At 42.5% G+C, this 15,217-nt stretch overlaps 1 protein-coding gene across 1 annotated transcript; it reads left to right on the plus strand.

Moving 5' to 3' along the window:
- The first annotated feature begins 7 nt into the window (after positions 1–7).
- Positions 8–11,296, plus strand: PTHLH (parathyroid hormone-like hormone). The gene is made up of 4 exons (XM_009881820.1): positions 8–74; positions 1,214–1,336; positions 6,788–7,210; positions 11,157–11,296. Exons 2-4 carry the CDS (start codon positions 1,236–1,238, stop codon positions 11,164–11,166), a joined length of 534 nt encoding a protein of 177 aa, XP_009880122.1. The 5' UTR covers positions 8–74; positions 1,214–1,235; the 3' UTR covers positions 11,167–11,296.
- Positions 11,297–15,217: the final 3,921 nt, after the last annotated feature.

The raw sequence follows: 15,217 nt of genomic DNA on the forward strand, positions 1-15,217 counted from the left end.
CCCCTTTACTAGCGTACAATTAACATCATTAGGAATCAACCCTCCAGCTAATAGGGGAACTGCGACGAACAACGGTAGGTGTGTGAGAGGAGAGGCGGCAACGATCGCAGGCTGGGCTTTTGGGCTCGATCTAAAAAGCGCCCGCACTGATGGAGGGATCGCACTTTCCACTGTGCTACGGCAGGGGAGGCGCTGACCTAGGGGTAAACACAAAAAGGGAGAGGTGCGGGGCGGGGGGGAGAGAGAGGGAGATGCAGAAGATGAGAAGAGCTTGGCCGGAGTCCTTAGGGTCTGCTGAGTGCATGTGCTGTCGGCTGTTTCCTTTTCTTCCCTTCTCTTTGATTCCGGCCCCGGGAAGCGCCGATTTCTAGTCTCCTTTTTGGCTGTGGGTATCCCGCCCGGGCTCTGGCGCTCTCCGCACATGTTCCTAGGGCGCCATCTCTTTGCAAAACCCTCCGTCCTCCCGCAGGTCTCCCAGAAGCTGCTTCGGAGCGTGTGAACATCGCAGGCTCCAGCCCAATCCAACCTGCGGAGCCGAGCATGCCTCTGAGCCCCTGAGCCTCCCCGGGCTCCCGCTCCTCTCAGACCTCTCGGGCACTCCAGCCGGGCAGCGCTCTTTGCTTGAGTTCACGTTTCTTGTCACACTTGTGGACCCAACTTTCCGGAAGCAGACGACGTGAACCTGGCTCCTTTTTTTTTTTTTTTTAATTTTTTTTTTTCCAGAGGTATACTTCAAGACAGATGTATAGATGCATTCCCCTCCGCCCCCCCTCGCTGAATCTGTGTGTGTGTCCGTCCGTGCGTGTGTTTACAGAGAAGAGGGTGGCTGAGCTGACTTTGGGGAATCTTTCCTTATCTGCAACATAAAGCCCTGAGACAGCCGCTTAGCGGGCCGGAATTGAACAGGGCTCAGGGAGACAAATGGACTCTCTCTAACGCGATTCTGATACGAGCTAGATAATTTTTTAACTAATACTGAGACAGATCTCGCCTCCGGGCAGCGAGAGACGGAGAGAGAGGGAGGCGGGGGGGGAAGGAGGGAGAGGCAGACAGCAAGGGAGAGGAGACAGAGGGAAGTTTGGAAGAAGTGAGCCGCTGCCGAGAGCTCAGAAAGTTTTTTTTCCTTCACAACCTCGGAACTGCTAAAGCCGACAGTGCTCGGGGACGGCGCTGGCGCACGTGTCCCTCGAGACTGATCTCCCTTTCCCTGCAGGTTTCAAGACCCGGAGGATACAATGTTCACTAAACTCTTCCAGCAGTGGAGTTTCGCAGTGTTTCTGCTGAGTTATTCCGTGCCCTCCTACGGGAGATCAGTAGAGGGGATCAGCCGCAGACTGTGAGTTTCTCTTTCTCTCTTTTTTTTTTTTTTTGGTAATGTGGGCACTGTGTTCCTTTGGGGTGAAGGAGCCACCCCAATTCTTTTTTTCATAAGAGTCCAGATCCCTCCTGTCTCCCTGATTAGCACAGGATTTTGCCTTCTGTAAGGGAGGGCGTTTGGGGCAGGGAAAGGGCGCTTCTCAGCTGTCGGAACTTACAAAGCTTTTGGGAAGGAGATGGTAAAGCTGAGGGTCTCCCGAGGGGAGAGCACCGGTGCAGCTGGGTGCTGCATCCCCGCTCACGTTTCTGCACCCTGGAAGGGTCCTAGGAGGGAGCATCCCGTTTTATCAAACTGCTACATGTTACACTAAGTACCATATACTTCTTCAGCGCTGGCACGGAGCCAATATTGATAAGGGTAGGGGAAACGCGCAATAGTGAGGGCTATCATGAAACCGAAGTACTGAACAATTTATTTGGATTTCTGCCACTTCAGCCAACAAAAAAAATCCAAAGGGAGCCCAGTATCTGACTTGAAGGCAGAAGCATATTTTTTGATAAATGATAATGTAACTTATCTGTTCAGGAAATGACCTTTTTGCTCCTTCCAAAATAATCAACATGGTTTATACTAATACCCCTACGCAAAGTGCAAAAGAGAAGCCACTGGGCTGATGTAGGAGCAGCTGTCTCACACATCTAACTCCCTGGCTTTCCCTGGACTTGCATCAGATTTTCTAAGGAAGAAACACTTCAGTCATACTGGGGAGGGCTGTATTGTTACTAAGTTCAAAAGGAAGTCAGGTTGGAGAAAGAGGACTGGAAAATCCAATCGCAATTTACGGGGAAACATGACACAGCAAACTGAATTTCAGATGGGTTTCCTTGTAACTGTTTTATTGCATACATAAGGACAAGATCTCCAAATAGCACTTCCTCTGCCATTTAAGCAACAAAAAAAATCCCCCAGGTGAAGTGACTTCAGACACACCTAAACCTTGGCACCAGGCAGACAGCTATTACAAATCTCCTACAGCAAATTGTGTAGAACATGTTATTGCTGATAATTCTTCGCAGTCCATTAATGCTTAGCTGTTTTGTACTCCTGCAAACTATTGTTGAGATATTTCTTTCATTTGAGAGTGTTTTCTTCTCTTGGGACACAGAGGAACCAAACTTCAGTTTCAGAAATAAAAAATGAAAATAATTGAAGTACAGTCAAATGCTGTATTTCCTTGGCTAGGAAACTCTGAACTGGACCTAAGCCCAATTTATTATTTTTTTTTTAAAGCTAGATTTGCTAAGAAATACTCTTTCTCTTTTTGAAGCTTGCATTGTTCTAACGTTTGTTTTTAAAGGTCAGGATTAGAGGTCTTCCCAACATCCCCATTCCGTTCTGACGGGGGCGGGGGGAAAGTGGAAGCTAAACAGTCAGAATGCATTTCTCAGCTCCCTCTTTGCTATGGCATGTAAAACACAGAAAAAAACAGTTAGCTGTCAGTTAGTGGCATTCTTTTAGTTTTGTTTGTGGGCACAGCACAAACACAGACACCACACTCAAACATGTGTCCTGTTTTAATATCACCACAAACCATTCCTAGAGTTAATGATTAATAACTCACTTCAGCCTAGAGATTTTTTTTTTTTTTCAGTCAAAGGCTTAAACCAGTAACAGATGAAAATACTGAAGCACGTTATTATAGCCATGCAAAAATAATCAAAATGACATAGGCCTAGTTCTACAGACTTTACCAAGGCAAATCTCCCATGGAAAGCAATAACAAGTTGTCCCAAGGAAAGAATGCCAGGCATATTATTTGTTATAGAAATGCTTTAGCTGCTAAAGAACTTCTGAAAGACCCAGCAACACCTCAAAGTTAAATTAGATATTTTTATCAGCGTGTGCAGACACTGGCACATCATGTCCCCAGATCTCTTCAAAATATTTTTCTTAAGCCTGAGATAGGTTAAGCAGCTTTCACCCTTTGGAGCCAGTGGCAAGGGCACTCAGACTTGCAAAATTCAGACAGACAGCTGACTGCATCCTTTCCAGTTCTAGCTGAACTTATGGTCAGACCCAATGTGAATAGTCAAGGATAATAATGGTTAAATAAGAGCAGCTTTGTCGCTTGACTGATGTTGCCTCTCAGTGACACTAGACAGCCAGTGAAAAAAAATGAAGCAAGCATGTGCCTGAAAAGAACAGCTTACCTGGAAGTACATGAAGTTAGAATAGTCACAAGTCATGGATTATCTACTGTTTTCCCCATAATGAGACATTAAGTCCCATATGTGCATAGTGTACTTGGATACAGTAATTAGTGGATACTCCGGTCAAATACAAACCATCCCATCCTTCTCTCAAAAGCGCCTACCACATGCAAGCTTAGCATTTACTGCACTTGGTTTGGGGTCAGACTCTTTTTCCTTGAATGAGATGCGCATTTTATAGAAGGATGGAAGGGACCTCTAGTGGGTCATCTTAACCCTAACAGCCTAATATTTTTTTACATACCGTACCCAATATGTGAATGCAATCATTCCAGTTTCCATTGCCTTCCTACTCCATGTGCGTGGGTGAGACATTGTTGATATCTCCATCATGAAGCACTTCTTACATCAGCATTCTTGGGCAAGTATTTTTCCCTGATTTACAAACACAGGAGTTGTTTGAATAACTGAGGCAGAAGGAGGCAGAAGGTCAGAGAGATATGTATCTACCACATCTTCTTTGTTTTGAGAAGATTTTTGATCCGGAGCATACATAGGAAATTGGTAGGCAAAATGTAATCCTTAAGTCTGTCTGAGTAATAAAAGTCATGTGAAATGTAACACTATGTAATGTTATACAATCATCTGGAATAGCAGAATGCTATTTGGGGCCAGACTTGATGCTAAATATCATACAGACATTTAAACAGAAACCCACCCTCTTTGGCACACTAACCCCTCACGCGTCAATCCCTGCATTATTTTGGAAATGGATACTCACACAAGATGTAGATCCTGTAATGCTCTTTGAGTGCCTTGTGTGTACTGGAACCAAATCCTCAGGTTTTAGCTCTGTAAAATGGAATAGCTTTTCAATCAAGAGGACTTTAATAACAGGCTTTAGATATTCAAGATTTTGTCACAGTGGGTAAATTGACCAAATACACATTACAGGATTAAGGCAGCTTTAGGTTGTCTGTGATAAAAGAAATTATCCTTGGTAGTTTACAAGAGGCAGTAGGAAAGCTTTGCTCATCACATATGAGACGTACTGTTTAAGACTCAGTAAAGCACTAAGGTTTTGTATGCTTTTTATAAACCAGAAGAGTGAAAGAACTGCATTTCCCATGCAAATATCCTGGGAAAATAGATTACTGAAGCTGAGAGTGTAACATGAGACACAATGGACAGCTTGACAAGCAGCAGAGAAGTATGCCACTTAGAGGAGTCCAAGGTGCTAGTTTTATTAGCATACTTGCAAATCAGACTGACCTTAATGAGAAGGTTGTTAGAGATGGCTGTCAGAGAGCTTCAGGGAGTGCACTGGTCAAAAAAATTCTCCTGGGGGAGATCTTGAGCTTGTGTTAATGGTCACAGATGCACTGAAGAGAATGAAACAATATGGGTTCAGCACAGTATTATCACATTGCATTTTTGCTTAGGGACATTGAGTTGAAGGGCATAATATACTTGCCCTGAAGTCAGAAGTAATCCAAAGCTGATTTCGGGACACTTAAAACATAGACAATGTTTGGTGAAAGGTGTGCTTGCAAACCTGAGTATAGCTAGGCCTGTATCACTTCATGCAAAAACAACAGTCATTTTGCAGTCTCATGGAATCGGGGAAAGCTGCTGTTTGAATTTTACACTGAGTAATGGAGATGTAGTATCACTTGAACCCATCACTTGAACCCAATACTCAAAAAGTGCAGCTCTACAAAGACAAAAAGCGAAGGGGATGCTCTTAAACCAATGCTACTTGACGTTGCCAATTTCAAATACCTCTACTGTTGATCCCATCAGAAATCTAAAGTGTTTGGCTGAAGGGACTGAGAAAGACAAACTACAGAACACTCCCCATCGTTTAGCATACTATCTTTGTCCACCGCATTTTGAAACCTGGTAACATAGCAGGATAATTAGGGACGGAAGGAAGGAATATTCACTCACAGTTATGAGTCTTCTCCCATTTCACCCACATGCAGAAACAACTTTTTATCCAGCTAACTGACCCAATGATTATACAACAGGCAAGGCAGTGCATTCATTTTCTTTGGCCAGTAAGAATCCAGTCACATGCAGTACCCTGATGCAAGATGAGGGGATACATAGCCAACCTCAGCACACTGAAGTAGGGCAATTGGAAGAATAAACTGTATTATAGCATTCATGGGAACATAGCTAAAATCCCAGCTTGCGCTTTCTGTGGTTCACAGTGCAGCTGTGCATCTATCCTACGTCAAGGAAAATGCATGTATTTTCTCATGGTTGTTTATTACCCAGGTACTTGTATCTTCTTTCCTCAGACACTTCATACCTTCTTTGCCAGTACAACATCTCTAAAAGACAGATAGCTAACTATCTACCAGTTCCTCGAAAACAGGACAGAGATCAGTGAACCAAAAGGTCATGAACTCTGGAAAAGTACCAGAGACCCACTCAAACAAACCAGGATGCTCTTGAAGAAGATCCAGTGAAGAGGGCTAGCATAAAACTCAAAGAGCACAGCAGACAAGAAATTTGTCCCTAAAAATTCATGCTTAAAGGAATACTAGAAAGGCATCTAAAACCATAATTAGACACAAGTGGCCAAGCAGTAAAATCAACAGGAGTGGCTGAGGCTCATCTCTGCTGATGCTCAGGCTGCTGCCTCTCTGGATAGCTCATTACGGACTGAAGTGCCCGTGTCTTAGGCACCCAAATTTGAACATTTTTCCATTACGCTCCTGCAATTGCACTCATTTAAATTTAGAAATGAAACACACTTTTATGTATTTATTTATGTTTCTGAAGGACATGACTGAGCAGAAGAAAATTATTAGAACCATGCTGTATAAACACTGCTTCCGGCTTCAGTACAAGTACTTGTTATTCCTTCTCTTGCTTGACTGCAGCGCTCCATTATTTGACCCTTTAGTTTTCCTATCTCTGACAACTGCCTTCCTGATTTTACTGCCTGAAGCGTGATATATTAAGAGTTGTAATGCTTTCCTAGAACAGAGCTCCAGGCTCAGTGGTGTGTGATTGGTCAGCTGAGAATTATTACCCGCTTAGGTCTTTCCCTTCTCCGTAGGGAGCAGCTACTCCAAGAAGCAAAACTTGCTCCAGCAGACTGAGTTAACTGGGTGTCTCCAAGCCTGAGTGCCGGTACACAGTCACTGTGGCTGCCACTGCCAGAGGAGAGAGGAGCTCTGCCAAATACTGGGCAATAACCAAACCCTAAATGTTTTTTTTCCCCTCCTCTCTTCTCTTTCTTTAGCAAACGGGCTGTGTCAGAGCACCAGCTATTGCATGACAAGGGCAAGTCAATCCAAGACTTACGAAGAAGAATATTCCTTCAAAATTTAATTGAAGGTGTCAACACTGCAGAAATCCGTGCAACTTCAGAGGTTTCACCTAACCCTAAGCCTTCCACCAACACAAAGAACTACCCTGTCCGATTTGGTAGTGAAGATGAGGGCAGATACCTAACTCAGGAGACAAACAAATCACAGACCTACAAGGAGCAGCCTCTGAAGGTATCGGGGAAGAAAAAGAAGGCAAAGCCTGGAAAACGTAAGGAACAAGAGAAGAAAAAGAGGCGAGCCCGCTCAACTTGGCTAAATTCTGGCGTGTATGGAAGTGGCATGACCGAGAGCCCACTCTTGGACAACTCTGTTACTACACATAATCACACTTTAAGGTAATTCTGCTATATCTTTTGCGGGGGGCATTCCATATATCTACTGAAATTGTTATCCTTTGGTGTGTGAGGCCTCGGCCTCACACAAGCCTGGAGTACTAGTACACCTTTATGCTGACAACTGGGCAGTGGCTTTTCAAGCAGTGCACAGTCTCAAGGTGCTTTCTGGAGGTAAGTACCCTTTCCGCTTTGCATTGGTGACAAAGGCTTTCTTTCCTGTGACAAACAATTCAAGTAAACCACTTATTGCCAAAATGAGTTTCCTGAAGCTGAGTGAGTAGTGAGCAAAAAGAAAGCAAACTATGGCCGTTAAAATTCCCTGTCCTGTTTTAACCATCGTGTCTCTCACTTCAGATCTTGGTCCCACACTCGAGCCTCAGCAGATTGAAAGCTTTGAGTTTTATTTAAGGCTCTGCATCTATAAAATGGCAAAGTTTTCTTTCCTCCCTCTCAACGCCTCCCCTTTTTGGCAACTTTCCTACCCTCACTTTACTGTTTTTCATTTTACTGTTTAACCTTAGGGGAGAGCGTGGAAAATTTCTCTCTTAGTAATATCTGCAAACAATGCAAACCAGCCTTTTACCATAAAATTTTCCCTGACATTAGGACTTTTTAATTCAGCTCCATCTTTTTACCAGCTTGTGAAACAATTACATTGCTGCTGAAAACTGTTGAGCATGGCTTGTGGAGAGAGACATGCTTCCTTCATGTATGACAATGAAGGGTTTTCAGGGCAGTGGCGAGCTGGAGACTAGGTGCCTCAAGCGACTCATCCGCTTGCAGTCATCTCAGCTGGAGAGGAAGTCTGCACACTTGCAGACAAAGCGAAGGAGTCCACTCCTCAATTCTCCTTAAATGTTTGTATTTTCAACAGCAAAAGTCCTACCCTTTTCTCTCCTTCCCCCCTTCACTTGGGAAGAATAGGGACATAAGAGAAGTGCCACTTGCTCACAGTAAATCCCTTAGAAAGAGACACCAGCTGTGGGATTTACCAAAATCCAGTCTTGGGTTAAGCTTTACAGGCCACAGTTTGCAACGTGTGCCATCTCCTCAACTTCTGCTGGTATTCACAGCAGTTATTGGCATTTAGTGCTAGGCGTTCATCCTGGACCGTAAACCAGTTAGCACGGCTGTAGCAGTTAGTAGTGAAGTACGAGAGGCTGGTTTGTCTTCTCAGCACCTTAGGAAAGGCATGCTCCAGGACTCTGGTCAGGAGTTGCCTGATGTTTCAGCAGATGTTAAGGAATGATGGTGGCCAATAAATAGCACCTGTCTTTGGCACATAGAAATCTTGAATGCAGGGGAAAGCATCCTAGAGCATTATGACTGTTATTTCTTTTTCTTACTACTCTGTCTTTGGTTGTATATCCAATGGGATATGTAAAAGAATGACAGGTACAACCCTGTTGATTTTCCTAGTTCAGCCTTTCCGTTTCAAGTACGGTTGGATGGCTGAAGGCAGTCAGCCTTACTGTGGCGTCCAGACAGCTGAAGGCAATCTCCAGCTTTAGCTTACTGATATTATTGCCTGAGATGCAGTATTTCTCAGGGCAAGAAACGGATTCCTAAAGAGGATCTATATTTTAGATACATAATTGAATATGATTAAACAAAGAGAAACCACAGGAAAAAACTCCTCCTTCACAAGTACAGAGCATAATACGCTGGTTCAGCTCTTAAGAAACTGCTAGTATATGAGCTTGTAGGCTGGCAAAAGATATGATTTCTAAACTTTAAATGAAAGAAAGTTCCAACTCCCTGACATGTACTTTAGGGGAAGTCAGGTTCAATGCAGTTGTCTATGCGGTTGTTGGCGAGGTGGGCAAGCACATTTTAGATGGAGGGATGACCACATACATCTGAGTGAGGTTGAATCCTCAGCTGTCTTGAGCTGAATCAGGAACTTCTACTTTATCTGCAGGTGGGGGACAAGGAAGGTGTGTGCAGACAGGATTTCCATACCCTACACCAATAGAAGCTGCTTTTGTAGCACCCCTAAGGCTAGCTGCAGCTTAGGAGAAGCATCATTACTTTACAGTGAAGGAGTGGATATGTGTAATGCAGCAGAGCAAATGTCAAAGAAGTGCAAAGATAGAATTTAAGTTCTGTGCTTCTTTTCTGCTGACCACACTGAACTAAAATCCTCGTGCTAATTCCCTCTGCACAATCTCAATCTCAAAATTTTGGGTTTAGGTCAGAAAAAAAGACCAAAAATAATGTGCTTTCTAGATCTTTTGACTTACTACAGGTAGTATCTCATAAAAGAAGCCAATCTTGCGAAATCTGGGACCAAATCACAGAAAGCAGCTTGCAAGCAGTCATCAGTACAGAGCCCATTACCAAGATGTGGCTTAGCTTAAACTCTAAAACAAAGCCTAAAATCCAAGCCAAAATGAAAATGTCAGCCCCTTAAAAATAGGCCTGTGTAGTGCAGACACACATATACAGTCACACTGTATGAACCGTGTGCCATTATTATATGCATTGTTATATAGCCTGAATACACCTGAATATTACTAGTTAATTATTAAGGAGCTTCATGCTAGCATTTCCATTCCAGGCACTTAAAAAAAATCTTTCTCATGGACATTCCAGCTATATTCCCATTCCAATTCAGTTAAACTGTTGTTACTTCATTTCCTAAGAAACTGTTCAAATTAGTAGACTCCCTAATGTTAAATTTAGTCTCACATTCAACATGCACATAAAAAAATCCTTCTTAAACTCTCAAGGATTTGCTTTTTCTGTATGTCTCATGCCCACGCATGTCTGTCATGTGGAACGCTACCCACAGCTTTGGCGATCAGTCCAGTAACAGAGCGAATCATGCTCCATCCTACAGCTTCGCATTCCAGCCTATAGCTGTTTCCCAGGGAAACAACGTGCGTTACAGAAATGGGCTGTTCACAGAAACAGAAGGGAAAAAAGCCCAGCCCTTCAGCATTTCCTGCAGCACCACTAAGAAGTAACTTAAAATAATACTGTGCTATAAGAAATATACTGTCAGGATAGGAGCAGGCTCTGCTTTTGTTCTCATGTCTTCACAAGGAAGGGAGGAGCATAGAACTCACACCAGGCTGCCAGCATCCCTTTGAAAACTCCCAAATCTTAGGACTGTTTCAGTATTGACTGAATGGAACGGGAGTCAGAGCTTAACATGACAAGATGCTCGTTTTCTTTCAGGACCCTGCTTTTTGGCTCACAGAGGGAACGTTTCGGGATTATAGTCTTTCAATTCATCCAAGCGGTTAAACAGACACGCGATCAAGGGTCTGCTCACTTCAAGACCTGAGCAGCCTTTACAGCATGAATACTGCATGTACTCATATACATGACAGCATAGGAATATTTACCTCTACGATGAATGGACCCTTGTCTAACAGGTGGTCTATCAATGGGAAATTTAGACCAAATAAGCTCCGTGGGACTGTTTTAATCAGATGCCCAGAACCACACCCAAGTGTTTAACACAGCAGGGGCTTGATTGCCACAGTGTTCAATAAAGACTTTCCTTTTCTTATCTTCAAAACAAATTTCTCATTCCTTCAATTGTACTTTTTTCTTTTTAGCACTTGGTATATTTATTATTGGTTGATACAATTTTTCTGCCTGTAGCGGCTTGGGAATCTTCTTGCATAAGGCTCTAAAGAAAACTAAGGCCCCTTCCTGTTTCTCTGAGTGTACGATAGAGTGGAATAGATGGGCTCAGTGTCGTGAAAACTGCAGGTCTTCATATAGCTAGCTGAGTTGCATTGAAGGAAATATAACAGAGGTCTTGAAAAGATGTCTAAAACCGTAGCATTGTTAAACAGGCCCTATTATTGCAAATGTTTACAAGCAATGCACACCCATTATAGTCTGTGGCACTCTTGCCATTAATTTTTTGTCCATGTATTTGAAGTGAAAATTAATTTTTCTATTTCTTCTGTTCTTTTTTTCTTTGCAGGAGGCGCTGACATTTTCAGCAAGAGATTTTTGGAAGACATATTGCAGTATTCTGTAATAGTGAACATATGGGAAGTATTAAAATATTTATTACTTGTAAATATTGTAAATGCTCAGAATAAAACCTTTTTCCCCCATTGCTCTCCAAAACTGCACATTTGGTTATTGTGAATTTTCCTTTTTTTTTTTTTTTTTCTGCTAAGGCTAAGACAATTATTATTGTCACATTTACCATAATTTATTTTGTTGACTGGTGTATTTATTTTGTGAACGTATCTTGGTGCTGCTGACTTTCTATATTTTTTGTAACATCATGCACTTTAGATATACATATCAAGTACATTGATAACTGACATAAAATGTTCCTGTTTTGTGGTTGACTTCAATGAATGCCTACATACAATTGCTCAAACTGATTTTCCTTTGTGCATGTATAATAGCAGTATTTTAAATTTGTAAAGAATGTCTAATAAAATATAATCTAATTAAATCATGACTCAGAAGGAAAAATGTGTCCTTTAGGAATTTCAAGAGCAGGAACGCTATCTTTTTATACATTTCAAAATCGTTTTAAATTTAATGTGTTTACATTGGTTCAAACTCCCACATTTTCACATTAGCTTTTACTTAAAAATCACTCAGAACATATTTTATTCCAGTGTTCTGTTTCAAGTCAGCTAAGCTGTTGAACTACCTAGAGGTACTGTCATATAGCTCAGACCCCACTGAAGGGAAAGCATGATTCCCAACCTTTCCAGCCCCCAGCCCTGCAAAAGCTGAAGAGTTACACTCTCCAAATGAGAGGATGTGAAAAACAGCCCCAGGGGATGCAGCACTTACTACACTCTTGGAAGATGCTCACATGTCATACCCTGTAGTCTTGTTCAAAAACAGGCAGATGCTCAGTGTCCTTGGCTCCCACCAACTTTACACAAAGATGAAAATGTCTACCACATTAGTAGAAGCTCAGCTCTTCGTACTTTGTGACCAACTTATGTTAATGTAAGGGGGCGAAAAAGTAGTGTTTCCAGGGTGAATATACAAAGGAAAGAAAAAAATGAAAACCTCAGTAGGTAACACTTCACTAGGTACAGTTGCATTGCTTGAATAACTTTTCTCACCACGAAGATGCCTCACATAGCTCTGTTTCCAAAAAACATCTACATTAATTTTACTTCTGCCTTATACCCACAGATAGTTGCAGTTAAGGGGGAGACCATCTTCATTACTTCATGGCCACTGGCTGCAGAAAACAACAGAAAAAATTATCTTCTATCACTTTTTTTAAAGTGAACATACGAGTCCTGCTTCCTATCCCTTTTGCTACCACCCACATGTTAATCACAGCAGCTGCTGTGGGGGCAACACAAATAAAGGAGATTGTTTCACAGAGATAGCTGTACTTTGTAAAATACTACTGAATTTCCTCTGTCTCAGTCCTTTAACATCAGCAACATCAGAAAAATTGCAAGCGTGGAAAAATAAATTACAAATCCTGGGAATTTTAAGATAGCTCATGTAATTGTTGCTCCATTCTGCAGTTGCCAAGCTTTTCTTTTTTACTCTTCTTTCTTTTTTTTTAAGTGCCATCTTTTTCCACTGCCAAAGTGCAGCCATCATATAATATGAAACAGATGTATTTATGCTCCCTACCCAATCTTGCAGAAAACTACCTCCAAGAAGGCACTAAAAGCAAGAAAATTTGACAAAAACTTACCCATCCTCCCCCATCCACTTCTCCGAAGTGTGAAATTCAATGCTTCATTATGTCCAGTTAATTACTACAGCCATAAAGGACATGCATATCGCTTCCTTTTCATATGAAAAATATTATACGTGATAAAACAAAGCACAACTTTGGGGCTGCATTAAAGGAAAAAGGCATGGTTCCTGCACATTTTCAACTTGGCCTCCTTGCACATCCTGCCTATTTATAGTATCCAGCTAATGCCTGGATTTATACAACTGAAGTTAACTGCAATATATTCAGAAGATGATTTTGTACCTCAGGATTACCAGCGTATCCCAGCTGGAACTAAAATGTAAAGCTACAGTGCTCAGGGGCAATTTATCTTTGTCAGAAAGGACGATCCTCGGCAGACAGGGGTCCTGAAGAGCATAAGAAGACCCCATACACCCAGATGCTAGACCTTGGCTCTGTAGAAGTGGCCACTTCATAAGAGTAGGCTGATTTTGAAGTGCCTCTGGTCTCCTCCATATATTTATACTGTTCATTAAGGACTTGCAATTTTGTCCTAGTCTCTACATGTAAAATCTGCGGTTGTAGCAAATTTAAGCAAAAGTCCTGTTTTTCTTATAGAACTTTACACAGGCCTTATAAAAGCTGTCTATGGATCCTGTGGTTCACTATGGTTTGAAAGTCACTGCTGCAGACTGTTGGATTTAACTCTGCAAAGCTGAATGCAAGCTTTTTTGAGCTATCAGGAAAATATATCCTGAAGACCCCTATTTCTGAGCCAAACTACAGCAGCTTTGCCTTCCTAACTGTGTGGGGTTAAATTTTTCCAGAGATTTCAGTTTCTCAGAGAATTCAGCCCAAATGTTTTGACTTGTCTCGGAGACCCTGCAGTAATCAGGTCTTATCCTGGTATTTTCTGGAACACATGCTGACAAACGTAGGGTATGATTATTTCAGAGGAGTAAAAAAATAGTGCTACAGCACTGTGCATTGCATGACCTCTTGGAAGTCTGTATTTTTACATTCATATATGTCTGCCCACTTGATGTTCTACAGGGCACATGTGCACACCTAAACATGCCTAAAATGGACAGTATTACGGATAAGGAGGGACTCCAGGAGTTTGGCAGTACCAGAAGAAAAGTTGCTCGTGAAACTTATATTTGGCCTCTTTGTTCCCATATTACAGTCAGATGTTATGGTTCTTACTTCTGCCACCTATCTTCTCTTCCTTCTCCCTCCTTCCACCTCTGCCTCCCCATCCATGTCTCAGTCCTTTTTCTCTGTTGAAACCAAAATCCAGCTCTTGTCTTTTCATCTGACGTCAGCTGCCCTGTGCTCTCCTTGGCTTACTGTCTCTGTTCCCACCATTTATGTCACCGTCCCTCTCCTCACTCCTCCTTCCTTCTCCACACCCCAACAAGCCCTTTCAGCTCTGTTTCTTCTGGTCTCCATCATCTCCAGCAACACTGCAGCTTCGGCCAGCTAATCCTAGACCTCACCTTACCCATGTCAGCTTCCTTCACCAGTCTCTTGGCTCAGCATCCTGCGTCCTGCCTCACAGTCACTGATCTTGTGTTTCTCCAAGCTCTTCATCCCAGCTTTTCTCCACACTTCCTCCAGCTTCCTCCAGCTCTCTACCTACCTGCTAGCAGGAAAACCAATCAGGCCAGGGCAGAGGTACCTTTGGGTGTTCAGTAAGGGATGTACAGTCAAAGTCCAGTCGTGCGCAGCAGTTGGACCACGCTCAGTGATGAAGGCTTTTGATGATAAGGGAGCCTTTATTCAATAAGTGTGATTTTTCAGAGGGTTAAAACATGGCCAGGTGTTCTTTACAGTGATAAAAGAGCAATCCTAAGGCAGAGGATGCACTTCCAAATTTCCACTTTTTCCCTTGAGCCATGAAGGTGCCAGGGCTTCTCAGAAGGAATTCCAGAATAGTTTTAACATGGATAATACAGTGTATTTTCCTTGTTTTGCATTTAAAAATGGTATGACCATTTTGGCTGAAATTTTCTAAAAGATAATTTATAAGTTTTCAGCTTGAGAGGTCAAAGATGAATCAGAATTACAAAGAAGTGAAGCAAGGGTGTCATATTGGGAGATGGCTGACTACCTCAGAAGTGCACTGAAGAGCAGCACTCAGATCCAGCCAACACATTCAGCAATGTTGTTACTGCCCAAGACCTCCAAGGGGAACCTACATTTGGCACACCACTGCTGCTCTGTTTTTAAAGCAGTCACCATGTTTACTACAGAACTTAAAAGCTGTTAAGAGACATCAAATGACGACAGTTCTTCACAGCAGCTATGCTGTGCTGGACCTCAAAAACAGACCTCTTTAGGCTCTGTGCACTTGGCAG

The sequence above is a fragment of the Charadrius vociferus genome, unplaced genomic scaffold, assembly GCF_000708025.1.
Source record: "Charadrius vociferus isolate BGI_N301 unplaced genomic scaffold, ASM70802v2 scaffold413, whole genome shotgun sequence".
In the NCBI taxonomy this organism is placed as follows: domain Eukaryota; kingdom Metazoa; phylum Chordata; class Aves; order Charadriiformes; family Charadriidae; genus Charadrius; species Charadrius vociferus.